At 39.0% G+C, this 25,407-nt stretch overlaps 1 protein-coding gene across 32 annotated transcripts in view; it reads right to left on the bottom strand.

The window, feature by feature from the left end:
- Window positions 1–20,521, bottom strand: part of RIMS1 (regulating synaptic membrane exocytosis 1) — a 517,655-nt gene extending 497,134 nt beyond the window's left edge. For 30 of the 32 annotated variants that reach the window (XR_010158065.1, XM_016955814.3, XM_016955798.3 and 27 more), the window contains exon 1: window positions 20,036–20,521. Coding sequence is in view for 31 of the 32 variants with exons in the window: in XM_016955814.3 (XP_016811303.1) it covers window positions 20,036–20,199 (164 nt within the window). In the remaining variant the exon portion in view is untranslated. The remainder of the gene's footprint in view (window positions 1–20,035) is intronic. The other 2 variants (XM_016955797.3, XM_054686023.1) reach the window with 1 other exon arrangement.
- Window positions 20,522–25,407: the final 4,886 nt, after the last annotated feature.

Here is a 25,407-nt window from a genome sequence, read left to right as displayed (position 1 = left end):
AAAGTGCTGCTAAAAGAAGGTTTACTACCCTAGTTCAAAAGAAAGCACCCAACTTCTGTGTATTCCCAAAGCTCAGGTAACTGCATTGTGCTAAAATCACTACAATGAATAAGAGTCTTCTGGCTTAGCACAATGTAAGAACCAAAGCTCCAATTGTGATTCAAAATTCCTTTAAACAGTGCTCACACAGTGTAGATGCACCTGTCTTTATACTCAAAGAGATGTGAATACTGAGTGTGTAGTACTATTTGAATTCACATTGTTATAAAATAATCATTATTATAGCCAAAAGTTGTTAATGTTGCCCATATGTGAGAAGCTGTGCTAAGTGTATTCTTAATATATTACCATTGTTATCCTATTTGCTTCTCCCACCCATCCCCATTTCACAAATAAGACAATTGGGAGGGGTTTAAATGACCTATCAGGATCATATAGTAAAAGTGGTGGATCTCAGGATTCGAACCCAGGCCTCATTGATTTAGAAATCCACACACTCAGGCACTCCGCTCCATGCATCCCATAATAATTATTACTACTACTAGTGGTAAGAGTTTACATTAGAGAAATTCTCAGTTATTACCTGCATTTTAGTATCCAGTTGTAATAATAGTTAACTTTGTTTCCCAGTTCTGTGGAACATTTACTACTTGTGCTGTGTAACCTTTATTTAAATTATTTTTTCTGTTTTCTTTTCTGTAAAGTAGGGATAGCATCCATAACTGTCACACCAACTGCACGGAGTCAGAGTAAGAATAACAAGGAGTGCACATATGAGCACTTTTTGCTGTTGGTGTAATGTTATTTGTTGATTATGACACTGTGCTATAAAACAAACATACTGTACTCTGAGAGGAGAATTTGCTCAACACTAAAGGTTATAAGTGAGAAAGAAGTGAAGTCCAAACAAGGCCCACATATTAGACTTAAAATAACTGTTAGGAGGTTTGTGTCCCTTCTCCAAGATAGAAGCCATTGTTTAAGACACTCCCTAGACAGTCATTTCCATGCCAAAATTTTCAGAATATTCTCAGTTGACAATCTCACTGTCACTTCAGGCCAGACTGAAAGTTAGAAAAATGGGTTCTAGATCTTATTCTGATGTTAGGAAATCACTGGAGCTTTCTGGGACACACTGGAGTACAGGCATAAGGAGGACAGGGACTTTGTCCCTATAGCCCCAAAATATTGGTTAGATGGTTGTGTAAAACTCCATAGCTTTAAAAGGAGGGTGATAGAGTAGATGAGTAGTTATCAGATATTTCTTTTTGCAGCAGAACTCATTTTCCCCACAAAATACAAAACAGATAAAGATAGAGAGCTGGGAATCAAGCAGTAGGGTGTAGAGCCAAGACACCTGGAGCCTGCCCTGTTGCCTTCTTGTCCAGTCAACATTATTCCCCAACACTCTGGGATAACTGCACCAGACACAGTGTGGAAACCACTGATCTGGCTGCTCACGCTCTTCTCACTCAAATCCCAGGCATCCCAGTTTTTTTCTGTCTTCAACAAGTTAATTTTTTTTTTAATCAAGGAAAGTAAACTAGGTACATTTTTGGAAACAGGTAGCTTAATTGATAAAATATTAATTTATTAAATTATTCTAACTTAAATTTCTGAAATTAGTGCTCAGCAAATATCTCATGTGCTCTCCTACATTTCCTATCATCTCCTGCAGTTGCCTGGTCCTGGCCAATGGCAACAATAATGTATGTTAATTCTACCTGCTCTTTCCCTCTCTTCCCCAGCTGTGGCCATGTGTTTCAGGGATCACTGCTTCAAGATAGAAGAGGGCCACCTGATTTACACTGAACTATGCTAGTGAGAAAGTTGTATCATGCTAGGTTACTGAGAAGTGAAAGTTGTTTGTCTTAATTTTTCTAACAAAAACACACTGCTAATTTAGTGGAGATATTTGGACTAAATTATGGAATAGATCTTCTAAAATGTACCACTCTATTTTCCCATATAAAAAAAAAAGTCCTCAGAGTTTAGTGCTAACAGAAGGCACCCACACCAAAGGAAGAGGTAAGGACTGTTTTTGGAACAATGGCTTAAATGGGAGGAGGGAATTTTCCAAAGACCATATGCCATAGTTGCCCTATAACTTAGGTCACTGAAGTAAAATCCCATTATTGCATATCTTCAATACTCTATAAGATTCCTGCTATATTGTCTTATTTACAAAAAATTAGTGAAATGAAATCTTATAGAGCTAAAGATTTCATGAAACCAAACCTTTCAAATTAAATGTCCTCAGTGAAGTCACTACCCTCCACAACTCTTATTCATTGCCTCACAGGCATTTGCAAGTGTTCTATAGATAGACTTGTAATTTAAGATTTGGATGATGTTGTAAATCCCCAAAAGAGGTCCACAATCTGGACAGTCTTACCAGTTGACTTATATATTCCATTTTGTCAATAAATCTTAGGTTTCTCATCATCCTATAGTTGACTTGATATTTAACCTGTGAATTCCTTTAATGTTTAGGTAGTTAAGAAATATTAGCTTTCCCAAACTTGTTATTTTAATTTTCAGCTAAAATCAGTGAGTGGATGCTGCACTAAGCCCAGATGTCCATTGTGAGGCTGGGGTCTTACTCCTCCAGATGTCAGGATGCTATTAGCTATCAGACTTCCCTTTGAAATTGCCCTCTGCTAAACCCAGCCACCTCTCCTAAGGCTAGATCCTCTTCCCCAGGCAGCCTAAATCCAGTGACTGGTCAAAGCAAGATATTCCAGCTAGTCTCAGAACTCCCAAGGGACTCATTGAGGCCTTACTGTATTTGTATTATAGCCCACTTTCTCCTACTTTCCAATCTGTTGACTTCCCTTCCCACACAGGTGTTGATCCTGAAAGTACTCCCTAATAAGCGTCTTGCACAATAATCTCCAAATCAGAGTCTGCTTCTGAGGGGCCTGGCCTAAAACAAATCCAAATTACTCTGCAACCATGAAATGGGAAACAAGTCAAACTAGTGTGGTCAGAGCTTTCCCTATCACACTGTGGGTATCAGACTGTCCCTCATGGTAAAAGATCTGAAGGAAATAATGCCATTCTTTATTCTGTATCCTCCAAACCTTTCAAATAATAATAAACAAGGTCATCCCAGGTGAAAGGACAAAAACATAAACTGACTAGATGAAAGATACATGTGAAAAAGAGGAAGGATAATTTATCTTGTTGGAAGAATGCCAATTTATGGAGACTGCATATGAATTTGTGTACATGTACATGCATATATACATACATGTATGAAAACAGATGTATTAATTTCTGAAATGGAAATATCTTTTTTTTTGTCTCAACATGGAAACTCAAAACTTAGTCTATTTCTAGTGCAGACTTAATATGCATGCAGACTTAGTCAAATTCCGTGTAGGGAAAAAAAAACACACACACACACACACTACTAATCCTTATCAGGGCTCTTTTGGTTGGGAGAAACAGAAACCTACTCAAATGAAGTCAGTTTAAGATTACATAGTGATTGTTTTTTCCCCGTAAATTTGTTTACATTCCTTGTAGACTCTGGATATTAGACCTTTGTCAGATTGATAGATTGCAAAAAATTCCTCCCATTCTGTAGGCTGTCTGTTCACTCTGATCATAGTTTCTCTTGCTATGCAGAAGCTCTTTAGTTTAATTAAATCCCACTTGTCAATTTTTGCTTTTGTTGCAATTGCTTTTGACGTTTTGGTCATGAAATCTTTGCCTATGCCTGTATCCTGAATGGTATTGCCTAGATTTTCTTCTAGGGTTTTTATAGTTTTGAGTTTTACACAACTCCATTAAAAAGTGGGCAAAGGACATGAACAGACACTTTTAAAGAAGATATTCATGCGGCCAATCAACATATGATAAAAAAGCTCAACATCGCCAATCATTAGAGAAACACAAATCAAAACCACAATGAGATACCACCTCACGCCAGTCAGAATGGCGATTATTGAAAAGTCAAGAAACAACAGATGCTGGTGGGGTTGCAGAGAAAAAGGAATGCTTCTACACTGTTGGTGGGAATGTAAATTAGTTCAACCATTGTGGAAGACAGTGTGGCAATTCCTCAAAGATATAGACTCAGAAATAGCATTTGACCCAGCAATCCCATCACTGGGTATATGCCCAAAGGAATATAAATCATCATATTATAAAGACACATGCACATGTATGTTCACTGCTTCATTATTCACAATAGCAAAGACATGGAATTAACCCAAATGGCCACCAGTGATAGACTGGATAAAGAAAGTGTGAAACATATACGCCACAGAATACTATGCAGTCATAAAAAGGAATGAAATCCTGTCCTTTGCAGGTACATGAATGGAGCTGGAAGCCATTATCCTCAGCAAACTAACACAGGAACAGAAAACCGAATATCACATGTTTTCACTTATAAGTGGGAGCTGAACAATGAGAACACATGGACACATGGAGAGAAACAATACACGCTGGGGCCTGTCGGGGGCAGGGGAGGGAGAGCATCAGGAAGAATAGCTAAAGTATGCTGAGCTTAATATCTAGGAGGTGGGTTGATCTGAGTGCAGCAAACCAGCAACTACCTACAACAAATCTGCACATCCTGCACATGTACTCCAGAACTTAAAATAACAGTTGAAGAAAAAAAGAAAGATCACATACATAGGAAATTGTTGACCCAGGTTTCACAATGATTCAGCTTGAGAGGTCAAATCAAAGACTCTTCTCTTTGTGTCTCATGGGCCAAAAAGCCTCTCTTATCTGCATGCTTTTGTCAGTCTCTCCCTTTCTGTTGACTCATCTTATACATGACCCAGCATGGCTTCATCTGTAGATCAGTAATCAATTGTCTTGCTGATAAACCCACACTCTTGCTCCCCAACTCAACTATTTCAGACTTTTTTCTTTATCCTCAAATCTCAAACTCCCCTCACTCTCAAAAGATGAGCCAACTCCTACTTACAGAAAAAATAGAAACAGACAGAAGGTCCCTCATCTTTTCTTTCCCGTCACAAAATACACTCTCTCTTTTATTCAAACCACCTCCTCCACTGTATTCTCTCCTTCTTTGATTTCTAAACATTCTTAACTTTATCCATTTAAATTCTATCTTAAAGAAACCCAAATTGAACTCCTCATTCTCCTCTAGCTATCTTCTCATGCTTCTTTCCCCTTCTTAGCCAAGCTCCTTGAAAGATTTACATGCAACAACTATGTTTTTATTCATCTTTCTCCCATTCTACCCATTCCAATCTAGCGCTGACCCCATAAATTTGTAGAAAAAGCCTTTCCTGAAGTTACCAGTGATCTCCTTGTTACCGAATACAATAGCTCTTTCGTAGTTCTCATCCTATTTGATGTCTCTGCAGAATTCATTTTAAAAAAATTGATTCAGGTAAAATTTAAATACAGTGAAATGCACACGTAGTAAGTAAACAGTTTGGTCAGTTTTGACAAATGCATACATATGTATAATACATACCTCTATCAATATTTAAGATATTTACATCCCTCCAGAAAGTCACCTCCTGCCCCTTTCCAGCCAGTCCTTCACCCTTGCCACCATAGAGGAGCCTACCAATCTCATATCCACCACCATAGATTAGCTTTCCCTATTTTGGAGCTTCATATGAATGGAATCAATCATGCAGTCTGCCTGATTTGTGTCTGGCTTTTCCTATCTACCATAATGTTTTTGAGATTCATCCATGTTGTTTATGTATCAATGTTTTATTCCTGTTTATTGTGGAATAGTAAATTTTTCATTGTGTGAGTATTTCACAGCTTTTAAATTCATTCTACTGATGGACGTCTGAGCTATTTCAATTTTAGGGTCATTAACAGTAAGGTTGCTATGAAGATTCTTAAATAAGTCTTTTTGTCAGTGTATGTTCTCATTTTTCTTATATAAATATCTAGGAATGGAATTCCTATGTCATAGTGTAGATGCACGCTAAATTCTTTAAGAAACTGCCAGAGTTTTCTCAAGTGGCTCTATCATGCCCACAATCAATATATAAGACTTTTAGTTTCTCATTATCTTTATCAACATTAGGTGATTCCAGTCTTCCTTGTTTGTTCATCTAATTTTAGCTATCATAGTCAGTGTGCCTTAGCCTCCTCAAAATACTCTCTTCCCTTTGATTTAGTGAGACAAGGCTCTCCTGGTTTTTATCCTATATCTCTGGCCATTTCTTCTTTAATGCTTTTGCAGGGCTATTGTCCTCTATCAATTTTTAAAAGTGAAACTTCATTAAAGCTTACTCCTAGGCTTTCTTATTGTCTGAATTTAATCACTCAGCCTCACCCATAGCTTCATGGCCATCTGTGTACACATGACTCATAAATTTACATTTCTAACCCATACTCTCTTCTGAGTTCCTGACCTTTAACCTGCTTAATATCTCTCTCGGATTTCTCAAAGTTACCACAAAGCCAAATAACCAGGACTAAATTTGGGATCTCTCTTCCATCACTCCAGATACTCCCAAAACTTGGTGGCACAAGTCTGACATCAACCCATATTCAATCAATTAAAACAACAATAACAGTTGTGGTTTTTGCTTCCCAAATCTCTCTCAAATTTTAACATTTTGCCATCACCACCAAAGTTTCTGCTTCTAACATCTGCCACCTGGATTTCTACAGTAGCCTCCCAGCTGGTCTCTACACATACATGCCCCCGGACTTCATCTAATCTGCTCTTGATACTTCAGCCAGAATGATCTTTTAAAAATGCTAATAAGATTATATCATATCTCTCTTCAAAACCCTTTGGCTCTTAAAATAAAGAAAAAACTCTAAAACATGACCTGGTGGGCCCTACCATGTCTAGTTTCTGCCTACCTCTCCAAATTCTTCTCAAACCACACTCCTGCCTTTTGCAGACTTTTTCATCTTCCACAAGACTGGCTTCTTTCCAGTGCTTCAGGCTCACCACTCCCCCTTCCATCACTGGCTCTCATTCTTTACTTCTAGAGGGTACTTCACCCCTATTTGCCTGCTTAACTTCTGTTCATTCTCAGATCTTAGCTCAGTCCTTACTGTCATTTCCATGGGAAGCACACCTGGATAACCTGATCTTAGTCAAAATTCCTGATAAAGTATTATTTTATCAAAATATTATACAATGTTCTGTGCTGCCTTTATCATAGATTTTAATTTTACGTGGGTGATTATTCAAGAAAATTTACTTCCTTCTACAAAAGGCTATTAATTCTAGTACCACACCTAGCATATCATGAGTAGCGCTCAATCTATTTTTGCTTCAAGAACAAATGAATGTGGATAATTCATTTTCTTTGGCCCTCTGATGATTTTCTATTTAAAAATTTGAAAGACACTCTCATTAGTATTTGGCCAGTCGATAAATCACCTGGCCTTGGGCCAACTGTCCACCATTAGTCCAGTTAGCTACAGCCATGTTGGGATCATATGGATGTAGGGCTGCTTCTTCCAGAATAGCCACTGGCATAAAATCCACAGAAAGGGCTGTGGGTGCAAAAGGTAATGCAAGTCATGTCTAGATCATACAAATATACAAATTCTGGTAAATTAGATAGAATTAACTTCCTTAAGACTTTATAGAAGAATCTTTCAAGTCTTCAGGGATGTGGGTATGTGAGATTATATGTATGGAGGCACAGGTGAGATGAGAGTATATATATATGTGTGTGTGTGTGTGTGTGTGTGTGTGTGTGTGTATACAAATACAAGTTCTTAGATATATATGTGAGTAGCCATTCACACCACATCCCACTAACTTTCCTTGAATTACTGACCCACAGTAATTGAAGTCAAACCTCCAAGTGAAGAGGAACCAAAGAAAGCTCTTCTTTGTAAGCAAAAATCAACTGGCTTTTAAGAGTAAAAAAAACCAAAACATTATTTTAATATATACATAATTCAAAAGCATAATAGGAAAAGTTATTTGGAATCATAAATAAATTACTGCTAGTAAAAATGTACCTTTCAGGGGAAAATTTAAAATTAAAAATAAAATTATCACAATTAAGAAATGTTGATACAGCTTAAATAAAATTTCAACAAATATGATTCCAAAGGGAATCTTTAAATAAAATATTTCTTAGTCCCTGGCAATAATGTACTTATATAATCTGGCAATAATTTACTTATATATTATTTACTTAATAAAACCAAATTCAAAATGAACAAAGTAATTATAAGTTCTCATGGAGTTTTCTATAACAAATAGTATCTCAAAGAGAAAGCAAATAAAAACAGAAATGAAAAAAATTAAATGTTTGAATGCGTTGGTAGTTAAAATGGAACCAAGTGTAAAAAGGGTGACGGTGGAAAAAAACCACTGTACTAGGACACAGAAGACCTGGAGTCTTATCCCTAGCTCTCTCAGTAATGAAAAATGAAATCCTGAGTCTCTGGCCTCAGTTTTCTCTTCTTAGAGTAAAAATAAATCCTCAGTGGCTAGAATGTTTATTGCCATCTTTCCTGCCAACTCTTATCAGTTGATGGCCTGGAGCACTATGTTCAGAAAGGTTCTGAGGCATCTGACATGTATTAGTGATGCTGCTTTAGGTACACGTATTTGCAGGTGAGCTGAGAATTTACCAGTGATGGATGACATAGTCACTGAGTTCCCACTCACACCTCAACTCAGCCTAATTCTGAAATGCAAAAGTCAGTGCTGTTGTGTCCTGGGCACACAGGCTATACAATTTAGTTCAACAGCACTTGCTGGAGGCCTATTATGTATGGGTTACAGAGTTGGGCAATGAAAATGAAAAGATGATTAATATAAGATACCTTCCTTCAAGGATTTTAAGTCTAGAAGATGGCTTAACTGAGGTATCCTTTTTTATTAAAAAATATAATCAGTAGAATGCTTTCTGGCAATACACTACTGATCTAATTCTAAATATCAAATCAGAAAACTAACAGTACTATGTTATAAACTGTCATGGAAGTTAGTGATGTTTTATTTCAAAGAAAATGTTTCCATTAAGCATGTCTGTCCAGAGGATTACTTTTTAAAATATATCATTTACATCCTCACTTATATTCAAATACTTTAAGAATGCTGTCTTTCAAAAACCTAAGAATGATAAATCAAGATACAACAGGCCATCAAAAATTACATGTTAATTTTACCTTATAATGTCTAGTATCCAATATATTTTCCTCATAAGTTCTGGTCAACCTGGTTCTCTCGGTAACTAAAAGCACTCAACTCACTGCTTGTTTTCAAAATTTGCTGACTGAATTCCCGTGGTTAGAATAATCGTCCCACTCTATCCTCCTACTTATACCGTTAGCAGCCCTGGGTGACTCCTCCAGTCCACATTTCTTGAATCTAATTCATTCATTCATTCATTCATTCATCCATCCATATACAATTTTAAAAATTGGGCACCTATTCTATGCCAGGCAATATGCTTATATGAGGGATTCAAATAAGAATGGTCCTCCTTTCCAGAATTTATGCTGTACTGAGAGGACACTGTTAAGAGAAAGAGGTTATAGAAAAATCAAATAAAACAATCAAAAGAGGTTAAGACGAATACCAAAATCTATTTGAGAAGTCTGGGAAGATATACCAGATAAGGTGTCACTTGAGCTAATTCAAAAGGCTAGGTAAAACTTAGTCAGATTTAAAAGGATATTTCTGATGGAGAGAAAAGTATGAGTTGGGTTACCATGTTGTGAAATAGCAATTACCCTTGAAAACTAGTTCAGCAAGTTTATGGCAGGAATGTATTCACGGACCAAAGAACAGAAATAGCAAGTAGGATCCAGATTACAAAGTTTAAACTTTACTCTGAAAGCAAGCGGGTTTTATGGGAGAGACATGATCAGGCGAATTTTAGAAAGATTCCTCTGGCAGCAATGTGGAGATCAGATCAGATGGGAGGAATTTTGATTAGTGGCAGAAAAATGAATCAAGAGGTTCCTTCAGGCATCCAGATAAGTACTGAAGAGAGCCTACATTAAGGTAATGACAATGGGATTGGAAAATAAGACAGACATTTAAAAGATTCCAAAAGATTAAATCTGTAGGATTTGATGATGGGTGAAGTGAGGAGTTGCAGTGGTGATGCTACCCACACAGACAAGAAATACAGAGACACTGCGTTTAGGCAGAAAGTCAAGAAATTTATAACAGGACACAATAAAGTTAAAGTGCCTATAGGACACTCAGGTAGAGAAATTTAACAGGTGGTTAAGGACATGAATCCAGAATTTAGTAGTAAATTCTAATGCAGTAATATAGATCTAGGGATTATTGACATATACATGGTTGGAGCCATTGACGGAGATACACAAGGACCTGCATATAAAATGGGAGAATATGGAGAATAGGACCCCATGAGAACGCCAACATTTGAGATTCAAGAGAAGATAAAATAGAAGCATTTAGAAACATTGAACGCAAATCAAAAGGATATGGAATTATAGAAGCAAGGGCAAGAGGGAGCTTCAAAAGATTCTTCACCTCTTATCATAACCACCACTCAATTTGCACTATTTTGTGTTCTTGAGTATTTAGTCTTTTCCCAAAGTGCGTATGTCATATTTTTTTAAATTTGCACAACCTTACTAGCAAAAGTATCTGCTTCTTGTGGCCTGGTACCATGTTTACTTCTCTTCTATTGCATGTGGACCTCCTATAGCCTTTAACTATGCTGCATTTATGGAAGTCAGGGACTAGATAGCCCCTGGACTGATTATCCATCATAGTTGTACCCAATAGTGACTGTTAAAGCTTAGGCTTTTGGAGCTCTAAATACCATAAAATCCCTTTCTAATGCTTGTGTCTGGCATGATACTTAGACCATAATATCTTTTTCAGACTAGCATCAAGTTTTTACTTCAGGTTGCTATATATTAGGTGGCTAGATTTGACCTAGGGTATGCAGACAGCTGTAAATTGAAATATCCATTCTTAATATAAGAAGACTTTACTGTATTTTATTTTTCAAAATTACACTTTTATGAAAACTGTCACAATCATGAATAATATAAAATTAGAATCTCTTTAGGATTTTGGATCTTACTAAAATTTCAATATCTAAAATAAATGAGACTGTTCATTTCAATATCCCTTTATTTCAGATACTAGGATGTAAAATGTCTTCATTTTTTCCCAGAAACAAAGGAGTTAGGAAAGAAGGCTTAAGCTCCAATATATTGCAATACAGAGATAGCCAAGGAAGATAAATCTGCTAAGCTGTGTGAAATATAAAAGGAAAAGCCATTTGGTTACTTTACTTTTGTTTTCATCTCTTTCTACCAATACGCTAAGTAATCTTTCTGACCTGGATAGAACCTCTAAATGTGGATATATACTACCATATAGTTAAAGAAACCCAATACATTGATTTTTACATACCCTAGGTACTTCATATACAATCTGCCTATTTTTTCCAGAATAAAAACCACATAAATTGAAAACAAAACAGCTAGACATCCTATCAAAGAGTTTCTTTCTTTCTTTCTTTCTTTCTTTCTTTCTTTCTTTCTTTTTTTTTTTTTGAGAGGGAGTCTTGCTCTATCACCCAGGCTGGAGTGCAGAGGCACAATCTCAGCTTACTGCAACCTCCGCCTCCCGGGTTCAAGAAATTCTCCTGCCTCAGCCTCCCAAGTAGCTGGGATTACAGGCATGCATCACCACGCCGGCTAATTTTTTTATTTTTAGTAGAGATGGGGTTTCGCCATATTGGCCAGTCTGGTCTCAAACTCCTGACCTCAGGTGATACGCCCTTCTCAGCCTCCCAAAGTGCTGGGATTGCAGGCGTGAGCCACCGCACCCGGCCTCAAAGAGTTTCTTGTTACATTGGTTAAAAGCTGTGTTTAAACAACAAAAACAATAATATGGCACACAATGCTTGTGCACCAATAACTTACAACTTTAAAATATATTCTTGAGATTAAGAATAGTCTTCAAATATTAAGCAATACTGCTTTAAGTACAGAAAGCCATATGTAGGTACGTAAGTTGTGAACTAATCAAATAGACGATGTAAAGTCCAGCAAATACAGCAAGAAAACTCCATCAAGATTACTACATTAGTTTCCACTTGTGAGTGTGTATATTATGCATGAGAGTCCATTAAAAGAAGCTAAGTAGTGTGAGACTTTTATATGACAGTACAGATATCTTAATTGGTTTTCAATTTACATACCTTCTCTATGTAAATATACTATCATCTTCCAGATGATAATTAAATTACCTGGCATAATGATGGGTAATACAAACAAATACTAAATAATGTATAAATCATTAGCATGGTATTATTTTCTATATTACACAAAATATCTTTCATTCGTTATGCTTTAAAATAGCTAATATTATAATTAAGTGCATTGATTACTTACATATTGCATGAAATTACTTTCTATAACATTACCTTATTTTACTATCTAAAATCAGAGGAATTATCAAAATATTACAAATAACATGCAATTACTTTCTGTAACATTACCTCATTTTGCCATCTAAACTCAGAGGAATATCAAAATATTACATCCCAAAATCTATTTAAATAAATTCTCACACATTAAAGATGTCTTTGGTAAACTGCAGGCTGCTCTTTGCAAGGCTCAAAGGAGAATTCTCATAAAGACAGTCCTGTATGAAGTCGCAATTCATAACTACTATTATTTGAAAAATGTTTTGAAATTTTAAATTCAGCTTTGCCATAAAAAGCATCATTCTGTTGAGATTCCATAAAAGAGAATACCTTATTTCCTTTTTTTTTTCAGACAGAGTCTCACTCTGTTGCCCAGGCTGGACTGCAGTGGCAGGATCTCAGCTCATTGCAGCCTCTGCCTCCTGGTTTCAAGCGATTCTTCTGCTTCAGCCTCCTGAGTACCTGGGATTACAGGTGCACTCCACCATACCAGGTTAATTTTTTGTATTTTTAGTAGAGACGGGGTTTTACCATGTTGGCCAGGCTGGTCTCAAACTCCTGAGCTCAAGTGATCCACCCGCTTTGGCCTCCCAAAGTGTTGGGATTACGGGAGTGAGCCACCACGCCTGGCTGATAATACCTCATTCTCAGAAAAAGTGTTCTCCATTTACCAAACAATGATCAAGATTTTATATCTACCACTTGCTTGAATTACGTATTGTTGAGATATATTTTAACACTGTTAATTGCTTGATTTTCTGAAGTTATAAATGAAGAATTTGGGGAAGAGAAAGCAAGATTTAAAAAGAGGAAGACAATATAATTTGTCATCCGGGTTGAAACTCAAAATTGAGAGAAGGGGTTACCATACATAATAATAGCAGGAAATTGGTATAAACAGATAAAGGAAAATCAACACGTACAGTCACCTTCCTTTTAAACAGCTCTATTTTGCCTTTAAGTAAGCATTCGTATGAACAGGAAGTTTTCACAATATTGCAACAGAAGCAGAAACACCTAAAATCAATTCTGCAGAATAACCCCCTCTTGCTGTCCACAGAAAAGTAATCTAGTCGAAATAAGTGTATATAAACTCGATGTAAGAATGTGAGAATATAAATACAGAAAACCTAAGGCATCCAATAAAGAATCTTAAAAAGTTCTTAAACACATGCAATTTATTACATCACTCAATGGTAAACTGACATGAAAGAAAACTACCTGACAAATATACATGACCCCTTATTCAGCTAATTCTGAAAATGAAGAACTTATTAAACCCAGTGACACTAAAATTATTACTGTATTTCTCCAAATTTTTTTCTGTAAAAGATGAGGAAATTACCCCAAGCTAATTTCTCTTCTCATTTTTGAATTAGGATTGCCTTTTAGATCTTTCAAACTTTATCACTTTGCCCACATTGCTTTTTGTGCTAAAAACATATACGAGCTATTTAATGAGAGGGGGGAAAAAAAAGAAAAGAAAGAAGGTAAATATAGTCTCAGACCAAGCCCTGAACTCATTTTACCTTTTAACTCCTTGTCAAATTCTCACACTGGGAGCTGCAACCCTGGCAACACTGCATTGCTAGCATGAAAGGATAGGTGGGCTCTTCTCCAAGAGCTCATCTTCCCAAGCCCCCTAGTACCTTCAAAGACTACTGGAAAATATAATCTTGGTGTTCTACAGTTTTAACAAATAAGCATAATAATGGCACCTTTCTTGGAAACAGCAATTTGGAGGATACGATGCCTCCACTATCATTTTAAAGCTTCACAGATTAGAAGGACTGCCATTATAAATTCCACTTTACATATAAAATCTGACGCTTGGATGGATTATCTTGACAATGTTCACACCTATAAAAAGTCATAATGTTAAGACCAGAATCTAGTCCAGTGTTCTATCCAACTATCCAACACTCACCTCTTTTTCTGACTACGGCAGTTTTAAAACGATAGGAACTCAGCCAACATTGGGCTGTAAGCAGAGGATTCGCCTTTATTCTACCCCAGCAGCCTAATGCCTGACCTGATTCTAATACCTGAAACAATGGTCTTGTTGAATTAAATATCATATGACACTTTGTTAGAAATAGCCTATTTAATAAATAAAATTCAGAACAATAGTGGCAAACAAAGATAACTCATGGTTAGGTGGAATGGTGGGAAAATGCTATGGTATTAGGGAACCCTGTGGGCAAAACAGCAAGCAGATAAGGAAAACTCCAGGTACAAATGGGGTTAGAGAGTCACCTGGGGCCAGAACTGCGGAAGCCAGACAGTTCTGGAGAGTCCACCCTCAGAAAAGGGTGGAACATGTTACTAGCCACATGAAGCTCCTCTCTCACTCCTTTAAGTTTTGTTCTCTGGACTCCAGAATCAAATGTCATGAGCAAAGGGTCAGGAAGGTGCCAAGCTAGTTCTGGGAATTTCACTAACATTGGAAAACTAATAAATACTCACAGGCTAGAATTCTCTTCAAGAGGTGAGCCTGGGTGAGTAAAATTTGTAAAGCATCCAGTCAAATGCATAATACATAGAAGGTACACGATAAATGTTAGTTTCCTTTCCAACAGATGAGGGAAACAAATCATAATAGCCAGCACTCAATGCACTTTTTTAAAGACTTAAAAGAACAATAATGGTTTGAGGTCAGTGTACATGGATTCTGGATTCATTATGCTAGCTGCCACGTGCCTCAGGCAAATTTACTTTGATTCTCAGGACCAACTCTAAAATACCCAACTCACAGGACCAAATGTATAAAAGTAGAAAACAGCCCATGAGGACAAATTAAATGCAATACAATTGACTTTATAAGCCATGGTACTGCAACCTCATCCATCTGCTTATTACAGGTATGGGCGGATAATAATATGATTTTAGGAATTCATATTTGATATCTTTCCAGGAAGCTCACTGCACAAGTTTACAAAAATTGTTCTCCTCATTTAAAAAGTTGAGCAAATAACATTCCCAAGACATTATGCTTCTATTAGTCAAGTCAGCAGTAGCACATCCAGCCCACACTGGTTTCCATATTCTCCTTCTAATTTAGTAATGTATTTACTTAAATAATGCCTTTTTCATATTTTTGGGTGTAAGATATTAAAATCTTTTCAAACCCTAATGAAAATATGATACCTGCATACATAGGAACTCTATCCTCATCCCCCTCAAGGTTCCCCAGATTTTCCTTCCACTTTTCTTCTTTTCCCAGTTGGTAACTGGGATCTCTCATAATGAACCTTATGGATACATTTCAGGCCACAGTATTATATTTGTGTAAAGTAAGTAAAAGGAGGAGGAAAGCTGAAGTTACAGGAATTCTTCTCATTCTACTTTCTGTCTCCTTTCCAGGAAAAAAGTAGTAATTATGGATGATTAGAAAGCAAATGCTAGGTGACCTGTTAAGAAGAGAAGGAGAAGCCCAAAGTCAATACTCTTTATAAATCAATTCATACCATGGACTGAAGGATTTGTAGGAAAAAAATGAAACTTCATACAATCTCAATTTAATTTTCTTGCCCATGTTTGCACAGTAAGTGGCAGAACTAGAACTAGAACCTAAAAACACTCGGATACAAACTTAATGGTCTTTCCACTACACTGTGATGCTTTTTATTACCTTCTAACACTCTATGAAAGAGTATAGGTGAAGCCCCAGGCTCTGCTGTGATCACCAGCTGATCTGAATCAGCCTAATTTTTTGCCAAGCCACTTCTCTGCAACTGAGAAAAAGACTATAAATTCATTTAAAGAAAATATAAATGAAATATAAGCTGCTTCTTGGTAGGAAGACAGTGTAGTGTACGGGAAAATACTTGGATTTAGACTAAAAGGTCTGATTTTGAATCATGATTGGACCATGTTATGTGAGTCAGTTTAGGATATTACTGAAATTCTCTGAGTGTAGTGTGAGGATGTGAGAATTATATTATTTGGTTTACCTTCTGCACAGGCTATTGTGAGAATCCAAATATTTATACTTATAATAAACTTGAGCACAGTTTAACTATTTGGCATTAGATTAAATAACTTAAAATAAGAGCTAGTGTGAGGTTAATGTTCAATAAATGTTAGCTATTTACATTATATTCCAATATGGTACTCGATTCTCATCCTCAAACCATCGCCTTAACTCTCTACATTTTTTCTCTTCTCTTACTATTCGGTAGCTGCTTTCTCTATGAAGTGTTTTTGTTTTGTTTTGTTTTGTTTTTTTGTTGTTTTTTTTTTTACAAAAAGGAGTAAGATCCTAGATCTAATGAGATCTTCTCTGATTTAGGTCCCAGATAATGCAGTTTTCAGCCTATGTAATATATTGGCTCATGATGTCTAGTAACAGTTACTTGAAGGAGTATTCATCGAGAAAGTTAGGTTTCAGAAAGCCTTCAGAACACACGTGTGTGTGCGTGCATGCATGCACGCACACACACACACTCACATCCAAAACACTATTAAGATTAAGAAAAGACCTCTAATTTGCAGATAATTAAGTCAATCATTAAACATAATTTGTGGGAGCCAACTATTTCCAGTTATATGGCCATTAAACGTAAAATTAGTGTACTTTGCCAACAAAATGAATTCTTTTTATGATAAAGTACTTTCAATTTCAAATAAAATTCTTCTAAAATCTTGATTTTAAAGTAGCTTGATTTTTTTCCATTTATACATATTTAAAGACATTCTCAAAACCAAATTCAACTAGTAATTTACAATCAAGGCCAATGAAACTTACAAATACATTTTAATTGATATTTTATAATGTTGGTTTCACATATTCATCCATCATTTTCTATTTTCTCTCTGCGCCTATTTTTATACATTGTGAAAAGAGACAGCATGCACAGTAGGTAGCTTAAGGAGATAGTTCTGCACCAATAACACAAGTGAATTTTAAGTCTAATTGCCGTATTGCCAGAACTTAAGCTTTGTAGGGCGTTTTGTGAAAGTAATTTCTCAGATGTGTGATTATGATCACCCATAATTACCACAAAAACTTTTCTCTGATGTAACAATATTTTAAAGCCCTGTTAAAAGAATCCTGTTTTCCAATCTATTTTAACACAAAGTTTTAAAAAGGCCACCATCTATGACTATGTGTCATTATGTCCTCATATATATGTGTCATCTAAATAGTTCCCATTATCCCCAGTTTTTAAGACATAAAGTGTCCCCTATAAAAAAAAATTACAGCACTTTTCCACTAATTGCAGACAATATGACAGGCTTACATGGCAGCAAACTGGGATTCCAAAACACTCACCAATCTGTCACTGAACAAAAGGCCAAGACATTAGCAGAGGAGGCTGATGGATAAAGTTAATACAGAGGTCCAGGATTATAGAGAGCTGTTGTATAACAGCATCATATACAGTGATATTTTGTGAATCCATGCAACAAAGGAACAATATATGCAAGCCAGTAGAAAGCAGTCACAGGAAAAGCAGCGGAAAAGATGTGTTAGACATGAGCAGTTGGACAGTGCTCCTAATTTTTATTTGCCCATATAAGCCCATACAATCTTATAATTGCTGTCCTTTGGCAGTTAGCAGGTTTGGAATTCTGTCCTAAAACTCACCCACTCCCACTTAAAATCCCTCACTCTCCACCATGCTTGAGACAGCCAATGAAGAGGCGTGATGGCCACTACTTGCACTGTGCCTTCCCCTTCCTATCCGGACTCTGGCAAGCAGCAGCCTATATTTTCCACTAGCTACTGGAGGCCTCCATCCACCTGCTGTCTGCAGCAAACAGCAAAAGGAACAGCAGCAAACCTGTAAATCCTGACAAGCAGAAAAGGTGTTCAGGACAGGTGGCAGGGGCTGCAACCAGTGAGTACAGACGGACTGACAACCAGACAGACAGACAGCAGCACTATCAGACACCATCCATTACTTCCAGTCTCAGAAGAGGGGAAGCCTGCAGCACCAGGGACGTCATTCTTCCACTAGGGACAGGCAGCAGATTAACGAGGGTTCTGCCTCCCTCAAGCCGGCAGGCTTAAAGTATTTGATTTTTGGATGAGAAGGAGCAGGGAATTCAGAAACCTGCTGCTCTTTATAGAACCAGGCCAGCTCTGGCCTTCGGAGTTAATGGCCCTTTTCTGAATCTACAATGAAAGAACAGGAATGACTGGATTTCTACTATTTTGCTGTGACCTAACAGCCACATCTCTCCCTCAGTATCCCCCTCCCCTATCTGAGTGTCAGTTGCCCTGGTTGGGGAACCATCGGTCTGTGAATGCAGCCTCCCTCCATTCCTCTCCTATGAGGCACTGCTGCACTGAGGGGAAGCAGAAGAAATCTTCTTCGGCAGCATCTTCTCTCGAGGAGGCACTTCTAGGGGGTGGGGGAGAGGCCATGCAGAATGCGCTCTGTGTCTGGGTTTCACCCCTGCTCCCTCCCCACCCCTCTTTTGCTATCAGCTAACTCCAGATGCAACAGGTTCCTTTTGGCTCTTCATGCCAATCCCCTGGCCCCAGATACACCTTCCAGCCTAAGCAGGGGACACCAAGGAGTCAGTCACAGTCAGGGCCCCTAAATTCCCCTGCTTCAGAGTGAAAACTTTCCTGAATACATGAAGACTTCCCAAGAAAAGGCAGGGTTGAAGCCTCCTTCAGCTCTACTCTATGGGTGATGCTAAGCAAGGAAAGCCCCGTCTCTCTGCCAGTCCCTTGTAAGCAGTTTTGTCTGAGGCAAGCAGCAGCACAGTGTCACACACTCCTGCACCACCAGCAAGTAGTCCCATCTTCTCCCCATCCCCAGGAAAATGGGGCACCAGACAGAAATCCCTTGAAGGGTTGATGCGCTCTAAAGAAGTGAGGAGGAGTGCAAATTCCCAATCCCTTATTGGACTGTTTCCTCCAGGAACTGAACAGGCCCCAGAGGTCTCTTGGAAACCACTAAAGAGGAACCGCTATGTTATTCAGGCCAGAGTCCCTGTCAGCTTCTCCCATGATTAAAAACTTTGTATTGCCAGTGGCATTACATATGGAGAAGAGAATCTGTCTTCACACAGGTATGCTGTGTAGAAGACTCTGAATAAAAGGTTAAAGAGAAGCTGGGGAGGCAGGTTACCAAAGATGGCAACTGCCCAAAAAAAGACCCAACCTTGATCTGTGAGATGAATGATTACTAAAATGAACACTAAAAATAAGCATTTTTATTATATAAATATAGGCACCCTTCACTGGGGTAACCCCGACCAGCTAAACAACTCCAAGAAGAGAAGAGGAGCTGTCCTCAGCACCTCTTCATCCTGCCTCCCCTTGTTTCTACTCATCCCCTGCCCCCTAACCTGCTCCCAGCCCAGGGACCTTCCACTTGGGTGGGATCAGCACCTCTCAGCTTCTGCACTTCCCACCACGAGCGTGGCCCCCGTCCACCCATCCCTCCTCTGCACCCCAGTCTCAAGACATCCTCCCCCGGCCTTTGGGTTCCTGGATCTGTGGCATATCCCCTCCCTCCTCCGGTCCCCTGACCTCTTCCCTGCTCAAGCCCCGCGCCCCTGGCCCAAGGCGGGCGCCTCCGTCCGCACCCAGCACCCTGGCCGCCCCTTCCCCACACTCAGCCGCGAGGACTAGGGGAGTGAGTGGTGAATGGACGGATGGAGGCACGGAGGCATGGATGGCGCGGCTGGGGCTGGCTTACTTGAGCATGGCTTCTTCTTTTTCCTCCTCTTCCTTCTGCCGGTCCATCACTGCCATGATAATGTTCCTCTCCTCTTCGGTCAGGTGGCTTAGGTCGGGCAGCTCTTGCATGGGGGGAGGCACCGTGGGTGGGCGAGGACCGCGGGGCCCCACGGCCGAGGACATTTTCGTGGCCTGCCCGCCCCCTCTGCTCGCTCTCTGGCTCTCACCTTTCGGATGCACGCCCAGCAGCTGCGCCCCTGCTTCCCCCTCACAGCGGAGCCCTAGCGGCGGCGGCAGGAGGAGGAGCAGCGGCGGCGGCGGCAGCAGCAGCAGCAGCAGAGCCGGGGAGAGCGAGAACCCAGTCTTTCATGGTTGTTTGCATCCACCCAGCCCCGGATGCTGCCTTTGTTTTGGTCGCCCTAGCGAAGCTCGGGGCCGCCCGGCCGCCTCCCGCAGCCCAGCCTCGGCCGGCGGGGGCGGGCAGGCGGAGGCGCGGCGGGAGAGGCGAGGGGGCGAGGGCTCGCGCCAGGCTCCGCCGATCCGGGCGTCTCCGGCGGGGCGCGGGGCGGGGGCGGGGCTGGGGCTGGGGCTGGGGCGGCCGCTGCCGCCGTGGAGGCTGCTCCCAGGCTCTGCTGCCTCCAATTTGGGGCTGCGGGAGGGAGAGGGAGAGTTTGGATGTCAGTTAGGCGGAGTCTCAGAGGCTTCCATCCAGGGTGATGCCGCTGCTCTCGCAGACATAGCTGCCAGCCACTCAGTCCCGGCGCCGCTCCGCCCACGGGCACCCACCCGCCCACTCCCCGGGTCCGAGCCACGCGTGCCCCGGCCGCTCCCCCCACACTCGCCAACGTGCACAGCACCTCGCTCTATCCCCAGGTACCCCTCACCCATGAGTCATCCTCCCTCTTCTGGTCCCTCGCCTATGTCATCCTCCCCAGCCCTATTTTGCATGGGTCGCATTAATCATCATCATCCTCGCTACCATCTTCATCATAGAGCATTAATATTATTTGAGCAACCACAATGTTCTGAACAGCAGAATGGAACACCCTGTGGATACATTTTCTTTTTCCTCCCTGCCACCGTGTCTTTCTTATTTACTAGTTAAGTGTTCACAGCCACAACAATGTGATTTTTTGGATGCTTTTGATACACACACACACACACACACACACACACACACACACACACACACACATCCTCCAACAGCCTGGATTTTCTGGGTATTTGTACTCATCAATGCAGTGTCTTTCTTGACCCGTCCTCGCTAGGACTGTTCTGCAGTGTATCAAGATGCCCCACAACACGGTAAATCTTTAATTTGTGTTTTTTGGCTCTAGGTAGCCCCATCACATCACATAACTGCTCTCTGGTGCTTACACATGAGTTATCTACTCTAATTCCTCTAATGATGTTCGCTATCATCATACTCACTCACATGTAGTTCAGAGTATCTCTGTAGGTACTTCCCAAGAAACACTGATCCCAGATAAGAAAAACACTCAACCATATCCTATTGTATTTAAGAAGCTTCTGCTAATGCCTAGCCCAATGATCGGCATTAAGAATGAGCTTCTCTTGCTGATAAAGGCAGAAATAAATAGGCAATCTTTTCAAAATAGGTAATGTTATCAGCTTTGAAACCTGGAGACTGAATTTTCTTGATATAATTATAAAAGAATCAATATAGAAAAGGGTTTAAATTGAACAACAATTTCCTAGTCAAGACTCCTTAGCAATGATGATGAGAGAATTGATATGTTTCTCTCCTAGGCTATTTTTTTAACTTAATTTAACTTAAAGTTCTGGAGTACATGTGCTCCAGAGTTCTGGAGTACATGTTACATAGGTAAACATGTGTCATGGTGGTTTGCTGCACCTATCAACCCATCACCTAGGTATTAAGCCCCATATACATTAGCTATTTGTCCTGATTCTCTCCCTGTGCCCCACCACAGGCTGCAGTGTGTGGTGTTCCTCTCCCCGTGTCCGGGTGTTCTCATTGTTGAACTCCCATTTATAAGTGGGAACATGGTGTTTGATTTTCTGTTCCTGTGTTAGTTTGCTGAGAATAATGGCTTCCAGCTCAAACCACGTCCCTGCAAAGGACATGATCTCATTCCTTTTTATGGCTGAATAGTGTTCCATGGTGTGTATATGTACTACATTTTCTTTATCCAGTCTGTCATTGACAGGCATTTGGGTTGATTCCATGTCTTTGCTATTTTGAATAGTGCTGCAATGAACATACATGTGCATGTATCTTTATAATGATTTATATTCCTTTTGGCATATACCCAGTGATGGGATTGCTGGGTTAAATGGTATTTCTGGTTCTAGGTCCTTGAGGACTCGCCACACTGTCTTCCACAATGACTGAACTAATTTACATTCCCACCAACAGTGTAAAAGTGTTCCTATTTCTCCACAGCCTCACCAGCATTTGTTGTATCTTGACTTTTAATGATAGCCATTCTGACTGGCATGAGATGGTATCTCATTGTGATTTTGATTTGCATTTCATTAAGGATGTGATTTTGAACTTTTTTTATATGTTTGTTGCCTGCATAAATGTCTTCTTTTGAGAAGTGTCTATTCATGTCCTTTGCCCACTTTTTAGTGGGGTTGTTTGTTATTTTTCTTGTAAATTTATTTAAGTTCCTTGTAGATTCTGGATATTAGACCTTTGTCAGGAGGATGGATTGCAAAAATTTTCTCTCATTCTGTAGGTTGTCTGTTCACCTTGATGATAGTTTATTTTGCTGTTTAGAATAGCTCCAGAAGGAAGTCAGCACTCATTTTTTTCCTCCAAGCCTAACTTTGTTAATGGAGAAGAAAATGACTAGGATGATGATATTTATTAATCTTAAAATCTTCAAGTTTAAGGAACTTAAGACTTTAGTTGATTTCCCATAAAATGCAGGAGTTGCTTCTACATGGACACATCTATTTGAATACTTTCAGTAGTGGAAGGTTCACTTCCTCTGAATTCCATTGCTACATCTAACTCCCTCTTCTTACTGAAAACCTTTCAAATATTTGACACAGTTATCATGTCCTCTTCAATCTTCTCCAGAGTAAATCTTCACAGTTTATCCAACCAGTATAGCCTATTTTAAAGACTGATCATTTGGTCATCTGCCTTTGAAGACATTTAAATTTTTTTCACTAGCCTTCCACAATATGTATCAAGAATATGTGTAACCAAGAACAGTGCCTGACACTTAGTGAATGCCCAATAACACAGTATAGTCATTATTTTTATTTGTGTAACTTAATATTGCTCTAACTTTTTGATGGCCATATCACTTATAAGAATGTCACTGAAATAAACATGTAGTCCACTAAAAGTTTCAGTTATTTTTCATAAGCTCTGCTGTACAGCCAGATTTCCCCTTTCCTATAATTAAGCAATCGTTGACATTTTATGATTTTATGATCTTGGGCAAATCACTTAACCTCTCTGAACTCTGTTTCTTCATCTGCAAAATGGGGATAAAGATATTTATCTCACAATAGAAGAAAAGTATTAAATAAGAAGACGTGTGAAGCATCTAACTATGGGCTTAACACTTTGTAGTTCTCTTTTTCTTATTTCTTTCTCTTTCCAAGAGATGTATTAGGTCATCCCTCAATTATTAATATACAGAAGGAAGTAGAAATGTAGATGACATATTTGTTCTACCAGATGCTTTTCTCTCTGTCAGTCAGTCAGGAAATGCAGCGATACAATGGACAAATTCCTTGTTCTCAAGAGGTTTACAATCTAGTTGGTTCTAATAAAATTCTTCTAAAATACAAGTAAAGGAATTATAAAGCTTCAGTAGACATTAGAACTAGCTGAGGAAAGTTCTTGAAGTCAAGGACCTAATGAACAAGTAACAGCAGTGCTTTAATTTGCTCCAATTGTCATTACAAAATACCACAGACCGGGTAGCTTAAATAACAGAAATTATTATTCTCTCCCAGTTCTGGAGGCTAGAAATCCAAGATCTAGGTGTCAACAGGTTTGATTTCTCCCAAGGCCTCTCTCTTACTTAGGCTTGTTTTGGCCACCTTCTTGCTGTGTCCTCACATGGCCTTTTATCTGTGCACATGCATCCCTGGTGTCTCTCCCTCTACTTATAAGGGCACTAGTTTTATTGGATTAGGGACCCTCCTTTATTTAACCTTAATTATCTCTTTAATGTGGACCCTATCTCCAAATGCAGTCACATGCTAAGGTACTGGAGGATAGGACTCAGACATATGAATTTGAGAGGGATACAATTCAGTCCGTAATATGTGGTTTCCATTCATTAAAATTACTGTAAGAAATGATGATTGATGTGTATTATCTGGATAACTTAATGAAGAGAAATCTATTTCTCAATCATCTTTATAGTTATTTCCCTGGGCTCCATGTGTCTTTGTGAAATAAATGAGTGCATAAATGAATGAGTAAATGAGTAAATTAGTAGAGCCTTGATTCAGCCCATCAGTGTCTCCTCTTCTATCAGGAATCTCATCCATTACAGAGGGGTTCAGAACCAATTTCTAAAACCCAAGAGAAGTGTCTTCACAGATTTACCTCCAGAAAAAGAGAACTTATCTGCACTTAGATAAGTGAGCAAATACCCAAAGTAGGTGTGCCAAAGTGTGTAGCACAGATTAGTTTCTGAAAATGCTCAATCAGTGTGGAAAAATGTTCATAATACCTCTCTCTTACACCTTAATAAATAAAAACAATGCTAACAAGCAAGTATTCACTGCAATAAAGAAATCTGTCTTACCTGGTTTGGTTTGGCATTTCCCAAATGGATTAGACCATAGAATTATGTTCTTCCCTGATGGAGGAAACACGCTTTAGACAAGCTTTGGGAAAAACCTTGAGTTACAGGCCTGGTATGCAAAGATATTAATCAAAGAAACAGGAAACTTTGGATGTGATTATCCTTGTTCAACCAATGATATCTGTAGAAACACATCTTAAATCTCTAGTCATAAAATATGTATCAAATGCCCTTAAATTCAACAGTAACATTATTTTTAGGATATTAGTCAGAAACTATGACATACACAAAGCTCCTGAAAGGTAGGTATTTCGCTCTCCTTTCCACTGATGCTCTCACATCATCTTTTCTCAAAATAACTCTAAAGTTTGACACTCCTGTTAATTGTTAATTTAACTTAATAGCTGAGGTAATAACTTCAGAATAAAAAATTATTGACATGGTGTTAGGTTCAAACCCTCACACTACCACTTTATAGCTGTAGCAGAGTGAATACTATCCCTCCTACAAAACCATGTTCATCCAGAAACACAGAAAGTGACCATACAGATTGAAAATAGTTAAAATGCACTCATATTGGATTAGAATGGGTGCTGAACCCAATGACTGGCATTTTATAAAT

Source organism: Pan troglodytes, chromosome 5 (genome assembly GCF_028858775.2).
Source record: "Pan troglodytes isolate AG18354 chromosome 5, NHGRI_mPanTro3-v2.0_pri, whole genome shotgun sequence".
In the NCBI taxonomy this organism is placed as follows: Eukaryota; Metazoa; Chordata; class Mammalia; order Primates; family Hominidae; genus Pan; species Pan troglodytes.
This window is presented reverse-complemented; position numbering and strand designations above follow the sequence as displayed.